The 13,226-nt window shown below is 38.2% G+C and overlaps 9 protein-coding genes across 9 annotated transcripts; 5 read left to right on the forward strand and 4 right to left on the reverse strand.

Annotated features, from left to right (window-relative positions):
* Nucleotides 1-314: 314 nt before the first annotated feature.
* On the forward strand, nt 315-1,361 carry B0P05DRAFT_585183 (chaperonin 10-like protein; the record flags this gene model as incomplete). Its single annotated transcript, XM_051582416.1, has 1 exon — nt 315-1,361. The coding sequence occupies one exon, from the start codon at nt 315-317 to the stop codon at nt 1,359-1,361; it is 1,047 nt and encodes a 348-aa protein (XP_051437081.1).
* B0P05DRAFT_17333 (uncharacterized protein) lies at nt 1,025-2,341 on the reverse strand. The gene has a single exon (XM_051573142.1). The coding sequence runs from the start codon at nt 2,279-2,281 to the stop codon at nt 1,370-1,372; it is 912 nt and encodes a 303-aa protein (XP_051437082.1). The 5' UTR covers nt 2,282-2,341; the 3' UTR covers nt 1,025-1,369.
* A 211-nt stretch (nt 2,342-2,552) lies between these two features.
* Nucleotides 2,553-3,220, reverse strand: B0P05DRAFT_533092 (60S ribosomal protein L37). Its single transcript, XM_051577172.1, has 4 exons — nt 3,196-3,220; nt 2,834-2,969; nt 2,685-2,786; nt 2,553-2,639 (listed from the first exon to the last, which is right to left on the reverse strand). The coding sequence occupies exons 1-4, from the start codon at nt 3,196-3,198 to the stop codon at nt 2,599-2,601; spliced, it is 282 nt and encodes a 93-aa protein (XP_051437083.1). The 5' UTR covers nt 3,199-3,220; the 3' UTR covers nt 2,553-2,598.
* Nucleotides 3,221-3,957: 737 nt separating this feature from the next.
* B0P05DRAFT_578138 (armadillo-type protein) lies at nt 3,958-7,097 on the forward strand (the record flags this gene model as incomplete). Its single annotated transcript, XM_051581835.1, has 7 exons — nt 3,958-3,995; nt 4,047-4,338; nt 4,389-5,298; nt 5,345-5,865; nt 5,915-6,605; nt 6,658-6,843; nt 6,889-7,097. The coding sequence occupies 7 exons, from the start codon at nt 3,958-3,960 to the stop codon at nt 7,095-7,097; spliced, it is 2,847 nt and encodes a 948-aa protein (XP_051437084.1).
* A 110-nt stretch (nt 7,098-7,207) lies between these two features.
* Nucleotides 7,208-8,551, forward strand: B0P05DRAFT_506418 (uncharacterized protein; the record flags this gene model as incomplete). The annotated part of the gene is made up of 4 exons (XM_051575538.1): nt 7,208-8,008; nt 8,063-8,274; nt 8,316-8,393; nt 8,452-8,551. The coding sequence occupies exons 1-4, from the start codon at nt 7,226-7,228 to the stop codon at nt 8,549-8,551; spliced, it is 1,173 nt and encodes a 390-aa protein (XP_051437085.1). The 5' UTR covers nt 7,208-7,225.
* B0P05DRAFT_533103 (uncharacterized protein) lies at nt 8,535-9,310 on the reverse strand. Its single transcript, XM_051577173.1, has 3 exons — nt 9,024-9,310; nt 8,832-8,977; nt 8,535-8,787 (listed from the first exon to the last, which is right to left on the reverse strand). The coding sequence occupies exons 1-3, from the start codon at nt 9,202-9,204 to the stop codon at nt 8,548-8,550; spliced, it is 567 nt and encodes a 188-aa protein (XP_051437086.1). The 5' UTR covers nt 9,205-9,310; the 3' UTR covers nt 8,535-8,547.
* A 223-nt stretch (nt 9,311-9,533) lies between these two features.
* Nucleotides 9,534-10,575, forward strand: B0P05DRAFT_533111 (Myc-type, basic helix-loop-helix domain-containing protein). The gene is made up of 3 exons (XM_051577174.1): nt 9,534-10,170; nt 10,214-10,266; nt 10,315-10,575. The coding sequence occupies exons 1-3, from the start codon at nt 9,920-9,922 to the stop codon at nt 10,539-10,541; spliced, it is 531 nt and encodes a 176-aa protein (XP_051437087.1). The 5' UTR covers nt 9,534-9,919; the 3' UTR covers nt 10,542-10,575.
* Nucleotides 10,557-11,947, reverse strand: B0P05DRAFT_635650 (uncharacterized protein; the record flags this gene model as incomplete). Its single annotated transcript, XM_051583600.1, has 2 exons — nt 11,880-11,947; nt 10,557-11,830 (listed from the first exon to the last, which is right to left on the reverse strand). The coding sequence occupies exons 1-2, from the start codon at nt 11,929-11,931 to the stop codon at nt 10,557-10,559; spliced, it is 1,326 nt and encodes a 441-aa protein (XP_051437088.1). The 5' UTR covers nt 11,932-11,947.
* Nucleotides 11,948-12,382: 435 nt separating this feature from the next.
* Nucleotides 12,383-13,008, forward strand: B0P05DRAFT_533113 (uncharacterized protein). The gene has a single exon (XM_051577175.1). The coding sequence runs from the start codon at nt 12,417-12,419 to the stop codon at nt 12,900-12,902; it is 486 nt and encodes a 161-aa protein (XP_051437089.1). The 5' UTR covers nt 12,383-12,416; the 3' UTR covers nt 12,903-13,008.
* The last annotated feature ends 218 nt before the right edge of the window (nt 13,009-13,226 follow it).

Genomic DNA, 13,226 nt, shown 5'->3' on the forward strand with positions numbered 1-13,226 from the left:
TTGTCGAAAACAATAAAGTGGGTTGCTTACGAGTTGGAATAAAAATCATGCATTGTTTGGTTTGTTGTATTTGGAAGTTTTTTGTTTGGTAAGCGTTTCTGCCTTTTATAGAAGAGCAATGCTAACTGCGCAAGAAAAAAAATAAACAAACATATCTTATCAATAGTCCAAAAGAATTCATCATGATTAATAAGCATACAATACTATCTGAATCTTCCAGTATAGTTATGTATCACGATTGAAAAATATATATATATATATATATATATATAAAAGGTTTTTTTATTATCTTATTTTATTTTATATTTATTATTATGCGCGGTATTCAACTTGTTAAATACGGTATTACAGAAGATTGCCTTGTCTATAAAGAAGATTTGCCCAAGCCTACTATCAAGTCACCTTATGAAGTACTTGTGCGTGTTAAAGCAGTGGGCGTCAATCCTGTGGATGCTAAGCTTGCTTCTGGCAACATCAGTCGATTTCTTGCTAAATTGCCCAGTGTTATTGGTGGTGATTACTCGGGTCTGATCGAGGAAAAAGGCGATCGTGTAACTGAATTTCAAGTGGGTGATCAAGTGTTTGGTGCTTTGCCATTTGTCGCAGGTCCACAAGGTAGTTACGCAGAATACACCATCGTAGACACCAGTAAGACTTCTATTGCCAAGAAGCCCGAACATCTTTCTTTTGAGCAAGCTGCCTCGGCTGGTATTGCTGTATTAACTGCTTATCAAGCGTTAGTCAAGTTTAGTCCTATCAGTAAACAAAAGAGAAAGATCCTTGTTGTGGGTGCTTCAGGTGGTGTTGGTGCCTATGGTATTCAAATTGCCAGAGCATACAATCCAGAAAACACAGTTGTTGGTATTTGCAGTGGTAAAAATGCTGAATTCGTCAAGTCTTTAGGGGCTGATATCGTGGTGGATTATACAGATAAAGAAGCCTTTAAGGAATTCATCACAAGAGACAAAGCCACTTTTGATCACATTTTTGATTGCGTAGGTGGTGATGATTACTATAACAAGCTGGCCCCTCTCTTAAACAAGAAAGGTATCTACTCTACTGCTGTAGGTCCTGTGGAACATATTGGCTCTAAGCCTGTAGGTGTCAGTACCATCTTCTCTATCGTTTGGAACGTTGGCACAAAGCAATTATTCAAATCCAATCCATACAAAATAGTTACTTCTCTTCCTCATGCCGATTTTAGGACAGACATTGGACCTTTATTTGAATCTAAAGCATTGCGTGGTATGGTCATTGATGAAAAAGAGAATATTTTACCATTGAAAGAAGCATTCAAGGCTCACAGAAAACTGTTGTCTCATCGCACTGTAGGCAAAATTGTATTAACAGTGGATGAATAAAAAAGACTTTATTGAATGGAATACATTTTTGAGGCAATCATTTTTACTGAGGCTTCCCAAAGCATGCGTGCCATGCGTTGATCATTTGCTTGTTTGTTTAAGAGATTTGCATTGACTTGGTTTTGACAATAAAATTCACCTTTAATGATACCAGACGAAGTAGCGCAATAAATAACACTGGAGGCATCCATTCTATCTCGTCTTGACTGAAGGGTTTCCTTTAAGATGTCTTTGGATCCATGTTTGCAAAGTGAGTCTAATAATCTGGAAATATCAAAATGTTGGGGCATGTCTATAGAATTAGCCATGCCTGGGTGTAAGCTTATGACAGTAATATCAGCTCCCTCATTGTCAAATTGTCGCTGCAGTTCTTTTGCAAATAAAATACTAGCCAACTTGGATTGTCCATAAGCAATCGAAGGACTGTATCCTTTTTCAGCATTTAGATTGCAGAGATCAAGACCAGAAGAAGGTAAGAACAAATGATTTGCACTTGAGCTGACCATCACAATACGAGCAGGAGCACTTTTTTTCAGTACATCAGCCAAAAGCAAGGTAAGATAGAAATGTCCTAGGTAATTGATACCAAATGTAGCTTCAAATTCGTCTTTTGTGTAAGATTTAAAGCATGATACCACACTTGCATTGTTAATAAGGATATGAAGGGGGAGATGAAGGGATTGGAAGGCATAAGCAAAGGATTGAATAGAGGCAAGGCTCGAGAGATCTAACTGCATTGGTATCAGATCTGCATCAGGCACTTGTTGAGTGATATATTCCAGAGCAAAATTAGATTTCTCTAGAGTACAAGAGGGTATAATCACTTTAGCACCAGCTAAAGACAATGCACAAGCTATTTCTAAGCCTCTGCCCAACCAACTCCCTGTGACAATGGCTACTTTTCCCTTTAGATTAGTCATGTAATTGTTCTCTTGAAAGACATGCACTAAAAAGAAAGAAAGAAAGAAAAAAAAAGAAAGCAAAGATCGGAAGGAATATGTTCATACTAGCCGTTGAATCCAAAATGGCTTTTGCTGACGAATATGGATTTCTTAAAATAGACAGACTTTGTTGCTGAATGACTTTGTGGGACATATTGCTTGACATGATCAGATTAACACATTCATAGCTCTTTTCTCTGTACAATACATTTAGAAACAAACTTGTAGTTTTAAAAAAAGAGAAAAGAAGTATAAGATCAAGAGATGTTTATTAAAACAAAAGATGGTCAAGTAATTTAAGCGGAGGCAGCAGCAACTTGCTTCTTGGCTTGAGTACCTAGAATACCATTAGCCATGTTATTACTGTTGCTTTTTTGCTTACCTTCACGGAAACCGTTCTTGAAACGACGTTGAACATCCTTCAAGTGAGCCATACGGCCAGTACCGGTGGTCTTTCTACGCTTACCCTTTTCAGACCAGTTGACTATAGGGTATATGAGTAACTCAAAGACAGTAGAGCATATAACTTACAAGATCTGGTCTTGGCAGCAGGGTAACCACATTGAGCACAGGTCTTCTTTTGCTTGTGGAAAGAGCGGTTGCCACAACGTCTGCAGAGGGTGTGGGTCTTGGTATGACGCTTACCGAAGGAGCTGGTACCTTTGGTCTACAGTTATTATTAGTATACATAACAACTTGGTCAAGTTCATCCTCCATTCCAAGCCAATCAGTCTTTGGAGCATGTCATTGCCCATGCTGAATCTGTCTATCCATATCTATTTTTTGTTGTTGCCGTCTGTTCCTTTGTTGATGCATCCATCCAGAACAACAATGATTTGACAAGTGGTTGACTGATTGGATGGTGGATGGATCACTCTTGTTGTGTACGTTACCATTGTATATAATTAAACCGCGTTTAGAAGGAAGGTTCAATCAGGTAGGTCCAACGATTCCAAGTTGACCCCCTCCACCCCTCACGCCACAGCTAAATTCCGACTGTCTAAGCCACATGATACGATCCAGACGATGTGCCTTGATTTTAACCGCGATTTTGTTTTTATTGATGTTCAAATCATGCAGCTTGCATTGATGCTCATCTATAGAATAAGCCGGTTTAACAGACAGAATAAACAGCATGCCAGAGTCAGGCCTATATTGATAGGAGGCTTAAGATGTATAGAGTCACCTTAAACGCGTCTTGATCTTCAACGCTGGATTTGTACTACGCTTGTTTGGTGAAGTTTAAATTTTTGAAATAAAGCGTGTCATTTTTTTTTTCGTCTTTTCTCTTTTACGTTTTCTTAGTCTCGATATGGATAACGCAGTATTTGAGACTCTTTTACAAGTAGCTGACAGTGATGGCGCTATTCGTACGGTTGCTGAAAACAGACTGAAGGAACTCGCTACTCAAGCTGGTAAGTATGGTTATTGTATAGTTTGTTTTCTTATGCTTTATAAATAGAGTTTCCTATCAGCCTTGCTAAACTGACAGTATCTCAACAACATGCTGTTCCTCAACGTCAAATATCCTTTTACATATATACATAAAAACAACTAACCTATTTCTATTGATGTTTGTATTTCCTTAACCCATTTAGTGTACTTGGCAGCCTTGACACTCAAGACATATGTTACAACACATTGGTCTAGTAAGAATGATGATAAGTTTGTTGGACCTGAGCCTACTCCCGAGGTTAGTATAGGCGTATAGGATTAGCAATCAGACTAAGAGATCCATGTAGAGCAAAGCAGCTGTACGCGAGATTATTGTCACTGGTTTGGCTGATCCTGAATCCAAAATCCGTGTAGTCAGTGCCTACGTTGTTTCTCGCATTGCACATGACGATTTCCCCGAAGACTGGCCCAACTTGTTTGATATTCTGTTGAGCTACCTTAAATCCAACAGCTCTGAAAGTGTCCATGGTGCTATGCATGTCTTGTTAGAAATGGTCAAGAGAGACATCAGTATTCAACAATTACCTCAGATCGGTCCTGTATTAGTGCCTGAAATGTACCGCATCTTGACTTCAGATAACGTAAGTCTAGACACCCTTTTGAAGATATATTGATCATAATACCTATTTAGGTGTATTCCTTCAGTACCCGTGGAAGAGCAGTCAACATCTTGACAAGTTGTATTGAAATGTTATCTACATTACGTGAAGAAAACCCTGCTTTAGCAGAGCAATTCATTGCACCAATTATTCCTCAATGGATGGAAGCATTCAATGTGATCCTTAATCACCATGTTCAAAATGACGCAGAGAAAGCAACTGAAGAATACGGTCTCAAGATGAAGGTTGTCAAATGTATTTGTACTATCAATGCTGAATTCCCCAAATACATCTCCCCTTCTCTTCCTCAGATCTTTGAACCTATTTGGATGGATTTATACAACTTGCGTGAACGTTATGTTCAAGAATTTGTCAGTGAATCAGGCGATATTGGAGAGACCTTTCAGGATTCTGAGGGTAATGAAATTGGTTTTCAAAACTTGTTGTATGTCTTGTTTGATTTCATTTCAGCTGCATGTAAGAAAAAGACAGTCAGAGACTTATTTGTGAATGCTGAAGGTGCTGCCACTGGCTTCTTTGAACAATTACTGTATGTTTATCTTGTGTATATGCAAATCACGCAAGAACAGATTGAAATGTGGTCTAATGACGCAAACCAATTTGTGGCTGATGAAGAAGACGGTACTTTTACGTTTAATGCCCGTGTTGCTTCCATTGATGTCCTCTTGTCTTTGCAAGAAACATTCCCTGTGCCTTTCTTCAATGCATTGACGGCTGCTGTTCAACGTCACGTTGCTGAATCTGTTGAGGCTCGTAAGGCAGGTAATGCAGACTGGTGGAAGATTCAAGAATCTTGTTTGTTGGCTGTGGGTCGTGTGTCTGAAGAATTGATGGATGCTTTGGCTGATGAAAACAAGACGGTTCAATTTGATTTAAAGAGCATGTTTGATCATGTTGTTTTAGAAGACATGAAGGCTAATGGTAAATTAATTTTTTTTCTGTCAGTAGATACTTATAGGTTTGTTAGAATATCCATTCTTACAAGGCCGTGCTTTTGTCTTTGCTTCTGAGTTCGCAAAGATTTTGCCTAATGATATGTCAAGTCAATATGTTGCTGTTGCTGTCCAAGCATTACAAGCTCCCAGCAGCGGTATTCCTGTCAAGATTTCTGCCTTGAGAGCCTTAGATAACTACTGTAAATACTTGAACCCCGATCATGTCACTCCCTATCAAGTCAATATCATGGAGGGTACATGCCAACTCTTGCCTATGGCTACTGAAGAATCTCTCATGTTATTACTGGATACCTTGGCTTCAGCTGTCAAGATCAACCAAGAAGTGACTGCACGCTATGAGCATATCTTGACACCTGCCATCTTGCAAATCTGGCAAAAGTATGCTACAGACTCTATCATTACCAGCTATATTCTTGATCTATTTGAAGAGTTTGCTAAAAACACATTTTACTATGCTGCTTTATGCAAGACTGCTCTTCCTTTTGTCAATCAAGTCTTTTCTACACCCAACACAGACCCTGTTGTACATGCTGTAAGTCATATGTTCTTATAGGCCTATTGCTCACATTTTTTATGATTAGTCTGCTGTTGATTTACTGACAGCCATGGCTGCTTATGGACCTTCTCCTTTACCTGAGGAATTCACAGAACAAATGTTCCCTGGATTAATGCAATTGACCTGGAGTGTACCTGACATTGATTTACTTCAAAGTGCTCAAGAATGTCTCAAGACATTGATCAGTAAAGACGCTGACCATATTATGCGATGGCGCGATCCTTCAGGCAAATCAGGCTTAGATTACATTATTCACTTTATTGCCAAATTATTAGAACCTACTGGCTCTGATTCAGATGCTATCTTTGTCGGTGATCTGATTGTTACTCTAATTCAAAAGGTGGGTCATGGCATTGCGCCTGTCTTGCCTGACCTCTTGACGGCCGTCTTGGGTCGCTTGATGAACACAGACTATCAACCTTTTATTCAATCGCTTGTGATGGTCTTTGCTCACCTTATTATTTCTCAACAAGAGACTGTTTTCCAGTTCCTGTGTGATGCACAAATCAATGGCAAGAGTGGACTAGAAGTCCTAATGACCACTTGGTGTGATAATTATGATAGTTTCTCGGGCTATTATACCATGAAAGTCAGTGCTATTGCTTTGTCCAAGATCTTTGCTTCGAATGATCCTCGACTTGCTAATATTACTGTTAAGGGTGATATTGTTGTAAACCCTAATGCTGGTATTGTGACACGTTCAAGAGCAAAGAGAAGTAAGACACGATAGCATTTAGTATAAAAAAAAAAGACTGACACCATGCATAGATCCTGATCAATACACGGCTATTCCATTGACTGCCAAGATCATTAAGCTTTTAGTTGCTGATGCTACCACGGCTTATATGAACGAACAAGCTCCAGCTGAAGATGCTGAGTCTGTGGATGATGAAGGAGGTGATTGGGAAGATGTGGATGATGAGCCTTTCTCTACTCGTATTAATCTTTTGTCTGGTAAGTGACCGAGAGTTTATTGACCCACTCAATATCATCCTTTAGACATGTTGGCTCAAGTGAACGATAATGACGATGAAGAAGACAACCCAGAATTAAAGAATGATCCCATCTACCAAACAGACATGAAGGCTTATTTGACTGAATTCTTCCGTAATTGCAATACACATAATATCAACCACTTTCATGAAATCTGTCAAACTCAGCTCAATCTTGAAGAAAAGCAAACATTGGAATATGTTCTTCGTCAATAAACAATAGTTTTCTGTACAACCTACCTTTATTCGGCTTTGGTTTTCCGAAATTAACTCTTTTTTTTTTAGCGATCCACTGACATAATGAGTCCTCTTTTCTTTTTCTTTCTCTTTACTTTTTTTATACGATGGATCATCTATACCAATTGCTTTGTATACCAAAACCCCCTCGAGTTCAACTCAGTGATCTCAAGTCAGGTAACTTTGACCAGTTCCTTAATACCTCGATGCGTACTTCAGGTAGCATCCATAAGGACCAACAACTCAAATATGATGCCACTCAGGAACTGACTCAATTGCTCGGTTCAAAAAGCCACAGTCCTAATAATACACTCCGTATTATCAACACCATGTTCGAAAGTGCCTCTAAAGCATGCCATTTAGAAAGAGAGCGTGCCTTGATTGATTGGCTTCAAGTGTGTGTCTCGACAGCTGTCCAATATAATCTGGATCCAAGCCGCCTTGAGACTGAAAAACCTAAGCCTCGTTCTGAACCTGCCAAGAAGAAAACTAATGACAAGGAAGAAGCTGAGACAGATGTCTCTTGGGAAGAAGATGATGGCGAAAGGTATGAGTATATTGGTGATTCGGATGACGATTATATGCCTTCAGGCAATGACGCCGATGGTGTAGTACCTAAACAAAAAAAGACAAGAAAGAGTGGTACAAAAACGTCACCTAAAAAGGCACCTCGTAAGAAGAAGAACCAAGACCAAGAAGTCCCTTCAAGTCCTCCCAAGACATCAAAACAAGCTGTTATTCCTGTTCTTGATGAAGGTGCTGGTCCTAAAGCACTTCAGAAATATTTTGCTGATCTTGAGTCTAAAGATGTTTTACCCAAGTCCACTTCTGCTCTCGCTCAGGGTTATTTTGTACGTTCCTTCTTTTTCCCTTCCAAAGATAGTTTTAATGTAAGTGCAATTTGTTTTTTCAAGAAAATTATTTTTAATAGCGATGTACTGTAGGCCTTTTTGTCTGTATTGAATTCTGCTACCAAGACAATTGATATATGTGTGTTTGCTTTTACAGATGATGATGTAGCTGATGCACTGATCGCTGCTAAAAAGAGAGGAGTGAGTATTCGCATTATCACAGACAACCAGCAAGCAGCAGGTAAAGGTGCTGATGCTAAACGACTTCAAGAATCGTATGGTATTCCTTTCAAGACAGACAATACGTAAGTGATCATTTCGTTCTTCAACAGCTCATATTTTATAGTACTGGTTATATGCATAATAAATTTGCCATTATTGATAGTGCTACCCTGATTAACGGTAGTTTTAACTGGTCCAAGGGGTAAACATAGAGATGCATTTCAACAAACAAATAACCACCCCCCTTATTTTTTCTATAGTGCTCGCTTCAAGAACAGAGAAAATGTTATCATCACAAATATTCCTCTTTGTATCAAGGAATTCCAAGGTCAATTTGACACTTTGTGGCAAGAGTTTTAATATAAAAGTGCTATGAACATAAAGATAATAAACATACTACCAAGACGGCATGTCTTGACTGCATCACTCTTTGGCTTAAATATAGATCCTGAAGGATTTGCCTTGTTGACTGAAGTTGTTGTAGAAGGAGGAGCATAGGGTCGAACAATGATGGGCACAGACACATTGGTACCAGAGACAGCATCTGAGAAGATAACATGATAATTTCCAGGATCTGTGTTATTAGGAATTGAATACTAATGACATTTATTAAAGACAAGTCTATTGATATACCACTTACACTCAACTGATGTTCATAATAAACATCGGTATTACGCATTCGCTTGAAACTAAAACCTTGAGAAATATCAGCATTGGAAGTGATGGCAACTTGAGTAAAATTAGAAGTTGGATCTTGTGCAGCAAACGAGATGGACAATAAAAGTACTGTATCATTTATCAGTCTATAAAGTTGGCCATGGATGTCACTTACCAGTAGACAGTTTGGCATCATCAGGTAAAGTATAGCTTATAGGCAACATTTGACCTGCAACATAAGGCGTATTTGGTTCTGGTAAAGTAACATTGAAATTACGTGAAGGAGACACAATTTCAGCATGAACAAGTAAGTTGAATAAACATAAAAAACTGAAAATAAGCTTCATTGTAACCATTCAAAAAACAAAAATAAAAAAGAAAAAGAAAAAGAAAGAGAGAGAGAGAAAAGTAATGACACACATGCAAGTAGGTATGCTTTCTTCTCCTGCATTTCATTGTTTGTATCGTTGTTCGGCATGACTCTTTTAGAATTACATAAAAACCATTTCATTCTTTCATATGCAGTTCATAAAGTGTAAATTCATAGACTTACTAGAACTCAGCAATGAATCTGATTGGCCAAAAAATAAAATGCAACATTGCAAAGTAAAGCTATGCCGGCTTCTGGTGTGTGTGTGTGTGTGTGGGGAAAATTAATTTAGTTACATTTTTCTTTCTTTCTTTATGTCGCAGCAAACACAACAACAACAACAACCTCTCAAGTTAAGACACCCAACACCTTACCATATTATACAAACTAGTGAAAACAATGGTTATCATTCACCTCATCCGCTTTCTAATGTGGATTCAAGTAGCCCTTTTCATTTAAATCGAGATTCTCCTTCTGAACAACAACAACAACAGAATCAAATCGAGTTTAGTGATTCATTCTCACAACAAGTGATGCATCCCATGTCTTCACCCCTTTCAAGTGAATATGATGAACATTCAGAATATCCACAGTTATATGATAGACATTCATTTAGTTCAACAACGCAGCCTATGGTAAGGTCAAACATTATACAATTCATGTTTTTTTACCAAGAGAAAATCTAGCCAACAACTATCCCTATGGATATCCATCGTCGTTCTTCTGCTGCTACAGATGTGTCTCTACAAAACAACCAACCTGTATTTGTATCAGGAAGTAGTTTTGATTCTACGCATTCATTAGCTATGTCTGCACCTGCTAATATGGGTTATGAATACACCTATAATCCATTAGAGATCCATGGTAACCACCATGGTAACACAACGAGTAACCAAAGTGGTGGTCATGGCTTGGCAAAAAGTTATGAAGATGATTATACAGCACAACTAAAGTAAGTATTGGCACCTACACTAGTTGACTTACACAAGTTAAAGTATGCAAATCATGATGGAAAAGCGTAGACGTAGAAGAGAATCACATAATGCAGGCAAGTAAAGAAATACGCTAGTCTGTGTACGCTTATTCAATATGATAGTTGAAAGAAGAAGAAGAGACAATATCAATGATCGTATTCAAGAACTTTGTAGTTTGTTACCAGAGAAAGCCCTTGAGAACATCAGTTTAGGCCCAAATAATAAGCCTAATAAGGGTATCATTTTGAAGAAGTCAGTGGATCATATACGCTATTTACAGCAAGAAGTCCAATCTTATCATCAGAAAGTAGCAGATTTAGAAAAGACATTAAAAATGTATCAATCATGATAATAAACATTCTCTTTATTCATCCCAAGGATTATCCCAATCCATAGGCCTCATCATATCATGCGTTGAGTGAGTATCTTCTTTTTGTCCAATACCAGCAAATCCAATATCCCTTCTTTCTTCAGCTACATGATCAAAAAATCCATCTTCATCTTCTTGTTCTTCTTCAATACGATTGGATTGACCTGTATTCCAACTAGTAATCAAATCTGCAAAAGCAGTTCTCTTTTGTGGTTCAATATCTTGTACTTTGACCACTAAAGGTGAGCTCACAGAGGGTTCTAATTGTACAATTTGAGACCAAGGATCATCTACAGAGTGTGTGGGTGTACTGACAGAAGGAACCAACCGTTTATTGGCTGTATTGTCTTCTATCCTGAGTGCATCCATACTTAATTCAGGTGTCACGTCAAAATACTGAGCTGGTTTAGGCTTAAATGTCATGACATCGTCTGCAAATGCTCTTGTTGCTTCATCTTCAATTACCACAGTTGGTTCTGGTTCTGGTTCTGGTTTTGGCTCTGGCTCTGGCTCTGGTTTCTTTTTTAGATTGGGTTTTGAAATGGGTGCTGGAGAAGGTTGTTCAATAGGATCATTGACTTTGTTAACAACAACAGCAGCAACAGGAGGAGACGTTTGAATCGATTTGACGGATGGTGATGGAGAAGCGGGTTTTGGGTTGTTATTATTGGATTTAAAGAACCGAAAAAAGGAAGAAGAAGAGGTAGAAGAAGTAGACAAGGATTGTTTTGTTTGTGGTGGCTCTACTTTTGGTTTTTGTTCTTCCGCTTTGGGTTCTACTCTAGGCTCTATTCTAGTCTCTACTGCTTTAGGCTCTACTTTAAGCTCTACTTTGGGTTCTATTTTAGTCTCTACTGCTTTAGGCTCTCTATCGTCTTTTACAGGCAAAGTAGGTTGGGAATAACTGTTATTCACAGGTGGTATATCTACTAAATGATCATTCACTGCCAATACTGGACTCTTTTTATGAACAGAGGATGTTTTGCTGCTTGTCTTTTTCCTTCCTCCACCAAATAAATCCTCCTCATCCTCTATATCATAATGCTTCTTGAGCGTATTGGAACGTAATGACGTATTTCTTTTGTTGCTTAGTTTACTGACATCAATATCACCAAAAATACCGTTGGTTTTACGACCAAAAACAGGTGTACTATTGCTGCTATCAGGACGCGAAAGAGGATCCTGTGGTGAACTTGTTCTGCTACTTTGACTACTGTTGGTAAGTAAAGGATCATCTGAGGAAGACACAAGTGCTGCACTTAAGGGATCTTGACTAGTCTTTTAATACGGTGTTTATAGTGTATCATAAGGACTTACCATCTCCAAATAAGTGACCGTGTTTGGCTCTTTGTTTTGACTTGAAAGACATGAAGAATAAAAAAAAAGAAAAAAGAAAAAAGAAAAATAGAGAGAATATTTACGGTCTTTTAATTGTACAGCACGTGCCTTCTCTTTATGAATGACAGCTACATTGTAGATAGTAGTAGCCTGTTCAGTTAAAGTTGAGTACTTGTTCCATGACTTTATTGTTTTATGGGTCTATTTTATCAGAATATAGTGTCAAGTAAGTTGAAGCCAAAAGGTCCTTTTTAGATACAAGTGAGATCTAGTCAAGTTAGGATAATCATTGTCTTTATGCATGTAGGTAAGAAAGTTATTTTTGGGCTTCAAGTAAGCCTTGTGCGCCCTGAATTGTTCCATACAAGTTTAGTTTCGTATTGTTCTGATTGGTAAAGACCCTGTCACTGATGACAAAATTTTTCATAAGCGTATACGCCGAAATACAACTTGCATAAAAACCCTCTATCTTTTCTTTTCTTTTTTTCTCTCACTTCTTTTTATATTTTTCATCATATGAGTCTTTTTCGTAAAAATGATCCTTCTTTAAGGATAAATACACACTATGAACATGAATTACCTTCCCCTCCTCGGTCCTCTTCCAGTTCATCCCGTGTACGTCAACGACTATCCAATCTGTTTCGTTCATCATCACCCGTTGTCTCTTTGAAATCCCCATTTAGTAAGCGCGATAGTATCGCTGAACAACCCACCTTGGCATTCTATCACCCTAATCCATCCACCCTCTCTTCTGCTTCCTCTGCTTCAGACACATCTGATCATATGCCTGCTTCCCCTTCTGATTATCACGAGCCAGTTTGGGAGAAACAAGAAATAATGCAACCCCTTTCACTCGCTGATCAAGTCCATCGTATCTTGGGTTCAACACTGGCAGAAGTAGATGAAGAAATCGATCAAGATTGGGAACAAAGCAGAGCACAGCTACGTCAATCATTGGTTCTGCACAACACAACGTGTGAACGAATCACACTTCGTTTTTAAATCATATACCGACCTTGTTACACAGTCCCTTATATATTTTCTGTATAGAATACCATTTTACTACTATTACCAATATCTAATAAATGCTTACATTGTTATTATTATCCTCAAGACGGTTATCTGATGATAAATTACCCGGTATTGAGTATGTCGGGCCGATATTCGGATGAACCTTTCAAATTAAACTCACGTCCCTTTTTTTATTTTTTTTTTTTATTTTTATTTTTCGTTTTTGCTTAGCAACCGTTGCTATGCAGCAGACCTCTAAGAATGAAAAATAAAAAAAAATTGACTTCATTGACAGCACAAGCCATATCTTGGTTT

This window comes from Gilbertella persicaria, assembly GCF_025201335.1.
Source record: "Gilbertella persicaria strain CBS 190.32 chromosome Unknown B0P05scaffold_10, whole genome shotgun sequence".
Taxonomy (NCBI): Eukaryota; Fungi; Mucoromycota; class Mucoromycetes; order Mucorales; family Choanephoraceae; genus Gilbertella; species Gilbertella persicaria.